The sequence below is a fragment of the Podarcis pityusensis genome (genome assembly GCF_964106645.2).
Source record: "Podarcis pityusensis genome assembly, chromosome: 16".
In the NCBI taxonomy this organism is placed as follows: Eukaryota; Metazoa; Chordata; class Lepidosauria; order Squamata; family Lacertidae; genus Podarcis; species Podarcis pityusensis.
In genome coordinates this window covers 11012501-11019302 of record NC_138041.1, presented here as the reverse complement: position 1 = coordinate 11019302, position 6802 = coordinate 11012501, and the positions used below count along the sequence as shown (strand labels likewise).

The following is a 6802-nucleotide window of genomic DNA, read 5'->3' as shown; positions in this document are numbered from 1 at the left end:
AGTAAGCCCCATTTGTTTATTATCATTTCCTATTTCTTAAATGATATTTCACCCTTCCTCACAAAGGAGTTCAGGACTGCAGACATCAACAATAAATATTAAAACACACACAGCAACCTGGAAATAGTTAAATACATTCTGAACAACAGTTTAAAATTTAAATTTAAAAGCATTTCTATTCTGCTTAATATTTCAAAAATCTCTTAAGTGGTGTGAATTACTCCTGAATAAACATTCATAGGATCTGGTTGCAGCTTGCGAATAAATCACAGCGAACGACTCCCAAGAAATATACAATACATAGACCGGATCCGGCTTGCAAAGCGTCCAGCCTCTATTATTATTTTTATTTATTTAAGGCTACTGCGCCTTTAAATTTTCTGGGACGCTTCCCGCCGTTTCCATGGCGACGGAAAAGGTGAGAGTGGCAAGTCGGGCAAAGCAAAAGCTGACTGTGACGCTACCAAAACAACAAAAGGACCCTAGGGAGGATGAGCTGCGCACGCGCAGGTCCCGTCAGTCCGTCGCCGGCGCGCGCGGGGCCCGAAAGGCGTGCCAGCGCCTGCGCGTTGGAGCCGCGCGAAGCCGGCCTCGGCCGGGCAAAAGCGCGGAGTGCGGCGGGGAGGGGGGAGGAACAAAGATGGCGGCCCGTGCTGCAGGAGTTGTTGTTGCCATGGCGTCCTGCAGGAGGTGAGGCCCACACACCTGAACTCCTTTGCGGCACCGAGGGTCTGTTGCGGGACGGGGTGGGGTTTGAGGGCTGGGGGGGGCGAGGGCCGTGGGCCCTGTAGCAAGAAGGGTTAAGAAGAGGGGGGCTCTAAAGACTCGGTTAAAAGGATGCTCTGGGGGCTCCTCTCCTTATTTGAGTCGTGGGGCCGGCTGTGGGTCTGCATGGGGGGCACAACGCGACATAGGTAAGGCCCACCTGCCTAGATGGTGTCTAGCGCAGGCGACATGCACACGCTGTGCCTGTATAACGCGAGGGGAGGGGGAGGGCAGGGAGCACAATTTGACATTATTATGTAATCGCGGCATAATAATATGTGGGGTGAGTCTTGACGGGGTGGGGTTGGGGTTTGTGGTTTTTATTTGGGGGGGGGGACTTCTCTGCCCAGGGTCCTCGGTGAAGGGGGTGGGGAATGGGCTTCTCATGGGGGCTCTGGACTGCGAAGGAGGAGGGCTCTAGAGGTCGGCAGATGAGGCTGTGCTGCCTAGGAGTTGGGGTGGGCTCCTGGTGACAGCAGGAAGACCCCCAACCTCTATGGAGTAAGTGGGTCTGAAGTGTGGCTTGGAAGTAAAACAATTTGGGGGGTGTTCTGGGTGTCAGTATATTTTTTATGGCACTGGTCTTCAGCTGGTGGGTTCGGGGACCCCGCTAGTGGGTCACGGCTTGTTCCAAGGTGGGTTGCAGCAGGAGCATGGACATCATGCAGATACACGGTAAAAATAGTAGGGAATGGGTCCTGAAATGTATGGATGGGTTGAAATTGGGTCCTGGGAGTGAAAAGGTTGATGACTACTGTTTTATGGGATGCATGGACAAGGGCTACTAGGAGGCTGCCTCTTGAGAAGGACATCCTGGCGAGGGCAAAACCAACTTCATCTATCTGCCAGTTGAGGATCAGCTGCTCCAGTCCTTGATTTTCCTCTTCCCTCCTCATTCCATTTTCCTTTCACATTGTGTCTATTGAATTGTGAGCTAGAGGGCAGATATTGTCTTATCCTTTAATTTACAAACAGTGCTTAGAGAAATTTAGGAGCTTTGATAATGATGATAATATAGGTTTTAAAATAGGGAAGGTATGGACTGTCTTTTTAAATGGGAAGGTGCACCCCAAATCAGAAGATGGATTTGTGTTTTAGGTGTTTAGATGTGTTTTAGGTGTTTAGATATATTATTGGGTTGTATCCAGGGCTAGTTCTTCCCATAGAAATGAATAGGCATGGCTAGTTCAGTTCCATTTCAATGAATCTACTCTGAGTAGAAGTTGGATAAAAACCTAGTATTTAAATGGTGTATGGCAGTGTCATTATCTGGCTTTATGGTATTTATGAAGATTTGGTCAAATTGACAGAAAAGGATAGAGCTCTGAGTGTCTCTTTGCTGCTGCAAGATATGGCAGTAGTAAAGATTTGAAGGATTTATTTTAAATGGTGAGGTGGAGGCCACCAGGTGTCATGGCTTCAAACAGGGTTAGACATACTTATAGGAGAGGAGAAGGCTGTTGAACTTCCATATCCAGTAGAGGTGGAGAACCTCTTAGGCCCTCCATATGTTATTAGACTACAACTTCCATCATCCCTGATCATTGTCCATGCTTGCTGAGGCAGGCAGAAATTGGAGCCCAGCAGCATCTGAAGGGCCACAGATTCCCCATCCATGATGTACAGGTTGAGACTACCTTTGAATTCCCCAATGCTGAGGACAAACATGAGGGAAAGATTGTTGCTGCTTTATCCCTGGATGATGGAAGCTTTCTGGAGGGACCTGGCTGGACAAAGTTTGTACTGGAGAACTGGACCTTTGCCTGACATTGATGGGCATGCTCCATCTTTCCCAATAACGTTTTGCATGTCAATGAAGCTTTGGAACTCCCAGGGGATGTCTTGTTTTCCATTTCAGCCACAGTGAAAAGAAGCAATAGAGCAAAGGAAAGATATGAGGGCCAGTGGTGGTTGTCCTCAAGGATCACATCTGTGATCCTGCAGATGTTAGACTCCAACTCCCATCTTCCCTGGCCATTGGCCATGCTAAGAGTTGGATTCCAGTTATGTCGCAGGGGAGCGGGACACAGATGTTGACCGGCTGATAATAAAGAGAACTCTGGGATTTTTGTGTATGTAAATAATAAGCGTCTAGAAACCAAGGGGAAGTGCTCTTGTGCTTGAAGCCTGCTTGTGGGTTTCCCCACAGGCAATTGGTTGGCCACTGCAAGAACAAGATGCTTGACTAGGTGTTGGTCTGATCCAGCAGGCTCTTCTTTTGTTCTTCTTTTGTTTTTCATAGAATCATAGAATTGTAGAGTTGGAAAGGGACCCTGGCAGTCATCTAGTCCAACCCCCTGCAATGCAGGAATCTCAACTGAAGCATCATTAGATGGCCATCCAACCTTTGCTTTAAAAACCCCAAGGAACGAGAGTCCACCACCTTCTGAGGGACCGACACAATTTTTGTTCTTCTGTTGCATCTCCTGTGCCTGTCCCTATTCATTCCTCTTTCCTCCATGAATATTTTAGAATATAAGCAAAGGACCACTCAGGCTTCTTCAGTGTCATTTATATAAATGGGACTCTCTGTATATAAGTAAATGAGAATGTGTCGAAATTCTGTGTGCCGAGAAAAGCTAGATTCTATAACCGTGGCAGAAATTATGCTGATAATACATTTGCATATTCTTTTTTCATCTACTTTCTCTTGCTTCTGCTGTGTAGCGACAAATAACTATAGCGGTTACAGAATCTTCTCTTCCCCTGCTTGCATTCAAGTCTTACTTTGCAAAAAAGGAAATGTTTTTCTGAAGGCTGGCTCTTTACTTTGATCCCCTATTCTGTGATTGGGTGGAATTCGTGTATCCCTGCCAGTTTCCTGTGTGGCTCTTGAGGTCTCAGTGGGCATAGCTCTGTCTCCCATAAGAAGAGCCCTGTTAGATTGCACTAAAGCTGGGGTGGGGGGCAGGACCTTGTGACTTCTAGATGTTGTTGAACTGCAGCTTTCATCTTTGAGACCAGTATCCTGCCTTTCCTAGTGACGTGCCAAATGCTCCACAGTCGGAGCATGAAGGCACCGGTCCTCTGCTGCTTATTTTGTTCCTCAAGTCTGCATAATTCATGTAATTCCCATAGTTCTGCTTAAGCAGGCTTTTTGAATTTGGCACAGAAAATTGGTTTTCCCTTGTTTTTAAATATGTCGCTCAGAATCTTGTTGCCTCAGTAAAGACCTCCTTGAGTTTTGATTTCCAAAGAATTGTGATTTCCAAAAGAATTGCGCCAGGAATGCAGAAGAAATCCCCTTTGGCCAATGGTAGCAGAGGAAACTGGAGGAGAACCTCAGAAGAGCTCTGATGGAGAGTGGCTGGCCAGCAGCTCTCTGAAGCTCACAAGCAGCGCAAGGAGGCAATAGCTCTTTACTGTTCTCCGCTTCTTCAGCAGCTGGTATTCAGAGGTATACGGCCTCTGACTTCCACTAGCCTTCGTGGCCGCTACCCATTCATAGACCGGTCCTTCACGAATGTGTGTACAGTGGTACCTCAGGTTAAGTACTTAATTCGTTCCGGAGGCCCGTTCTTAACCTGAAACTATTCTTAACCTGAAGCACCACTTTAGCTAATGGGGCCTCCTGCTGCCGCCGCACCGCCGGAGCACGATTTCTGTTCTCATCCTGAAGCAAAGTTCTTAACCCGAGGTAATATTTCTGGGTTAACGGAGTCTGTAATCTGAAGTGTATGTAACCTGAAGTGTATGTAACCTGAAGTGTATGTAACCTGAGGTACCACGGTAAATGCCTTGCAGTACCACCTAAAGTCATATAACTACACAATGCCCTAAAGCTGTTTGGCTGATACCACTGTGGCAGAACTTTGGGACTGGGGGCCGAATGTGGCCCTTCAGGCTTCTCTGACTGGGCCAGGTTGCCTCTGGCTTGCCAGGATGGAAAGACGTGTGACCTTTGCGTGGCCTACTATACAAAGTAAGAGTTGCACCCATTGCTCTGCCCAGTTTACCACTGACTCGGCCCTGACACTGGCATGTGGCCCCTGGAAGACGCCCCATGAGAGAATGTGGCTCTTGGGCTGAAAAAAAATGCCTGACCTCCCTGGAGTGTTTGTGATTTTTTGGTCAACCTTTAGGTGTCCTGGTTTAGGTCCCATTTAGGTAAGTAGATGCACATGAAATAATTTAGATGCAAATGTGAGTGAGCAGCGATGCTGCCTATTCCCCCTTGCTGCTCTCGAAGCTTGGAACTCCCCCTTAAATATGCACATGGCGCCACCTCTCCTCCCTTCCTTCAAATCACTTCTCAAAATTAATCCTTTTCTAAGGGATTTTTCCTCCTGAATTCTTCTTTCCAACTTTAACCAAGTTTTAGGCCGATGTAACTGTGTCTGCCCACAATTTCTCCTCCCTTCTTCGTTTCTCCCGTTGTCTGTTTTGGATTGGAAGCTCCTTGCAGGCGGGCACCTCTCTGCACACCTCTCTGTGACTTACTGCGCCCCAGGAACGGGAAGACTATGGCATTCCTGATTTTGCAGATCTACAACCCCCCTCATCCCTGACCACTGGCCATGCTGCCTTTGGCTGATGGAAGGGCCACAGAGTCTCTGGTGCTCAAAAGCTTGCACTGACTGGCCATACTGGGCCAGCTTCAAGGCTCTTAACAACTTGGACACCTCAGGGTCCACCTCTCCCTTGTATCCCTGCCCGGTCACAGAGGTATTCAGGGGAGTCGCTGTTAGTGTTAGTTTCCCCCCATGGCTCAGATGCGCAGCATTTGGTAATGTGGGCACAGTTTTATGAAACCTCCTTCTAGCCAAGGTCTGACAGGCCCCCTCCCTGTTGAACTTCTGTGCCTTCTTAACTGGGTTAAAAAAATAATAATCCAGCAGGCATTTTAATTTAATTCTGATTTTGTAATTTTAATTGGGTTTTGATGTCATTGTATTGAGATTTTTGTGTGCTGCATAGAGATGATATAATGGAGAGCTATATAAAATGTCTAAGCAAATGAATAAAAATGTGAAGGAAACACCCATTATGTTACAGGTACTCCCAGCCAGGTGGCCTTGGGCTTTGGTTTCCAAGGTTTTGACAATCTGCATACCTCCAGAGCCCCGTTCACTCCCACTCCGTCCTTGGAATGACGAGAACTATTAAACCTGTATCGCAGAAATAAAGCCGAGGTTCTCAGGAAGCCAGAAGCTGAGTTGAATCCTGCATGGTGTTTACAGACTATGCTCACCCTTGTTTCTGAGGAATTGGAGTTAAGATGTGGCCTCGGTTCCCCCTGAGATGCAGGGAAGCTCTTCCCTTTCCATTGGGACCACCTATCCTGGAATCTGGCTGTGGGGAGCATCTCTGAGTAAAGGCGGAGAATTTTACCAGTTTTCCTTTGCTGTTTTTTTGTCTTGCAGGGCATCTGCCAAGAGGAGCCCTCCTGCGGTCAGCCACCTCTGTGAGGTGTGAGCCAGGGGCCGGAGGGGGTGAGAGTCTAGCACTTTTTGAGAGGTGCGTTTCCAGCTTGCTGGGCTGGGGTCTTTGTGCTGCTTGGCTTTGTGCTGTCCATTTCTGTTGAGTGCCTGTTTTGAGGGGCTAAAAAAATTCCATGCTTTTATTAAATTGGAAACTTGGATTTCCCAAGAGTCTGTGTGCTCAGTCCTCTGAACTGACCTTTTCCCACAGTCTCCTGGTTTAATTGCTGCATTGTTTTAATGTGTATTTCACTTAAGGGTGTCTATATTGTAAGGTGATTGTGTAGTTTAATTAGGAATGTTTCTACTTCAGTGTTTTGTTTCCTTTATACACAGTAAAAAGCACAGAAGCCTATCCTGAACGTTAAGTGGTATATAAAGTTGTTAATAACTGATTCTATCCAGCTAAATCCTACTCAGAGCAGATGCACTTAAGTCAATGGACAAATTAGTAATAGCTATTTATTTCTCAGTTGGCTCCAACCCAGTATTAATAACCAATAGCCTCATATTTGGCATTGCTCTGGAATGATAAGGAACCAAAAAACCAGTGCAGCTCTGAAAGGTTCAGTCTGCCGTCTTGATTCCAAATGATGCCCAGCTGTATCCAAACATAG

At 46.9% G+C, this 6802-nt stretch overlaps 1 protein-coding gene across 4 annotated transcripts in view; it reads left to right on the top strand.

The window, feature by feature from the left end:
* Positions 1 to 491: 491 nt before the first annotated feature.
* USP21 (ubiquitin specific peptidase 21) overlaps positions 492 to 6802 on the top strand; it is a gene marked incomplete at its 5' end in the record, with an annotated part of 28734 nt that continues 22423 nt past the window's right edge. For 2 of the 4 annotated variants that reach the window (XM_080984594.1, XM_080984593.1), the window contains 2 exons: positions 492 to 690; positions 6129 to 6222. In XM_080984594.1, the coding sequence (XP_080840720.1) occupies positions 492 to 690; positions 6129 to 6222 (293 nt within the window). Of the gene's footprint in view, positions 691 to 1126; positions 1267 to 6128; positions 6223 to 6802 lie in introns of those variants that run through there. The other 2 variants (XM_080984596.1, XM_080984595.1) reach the window with 2 other exon arrangements.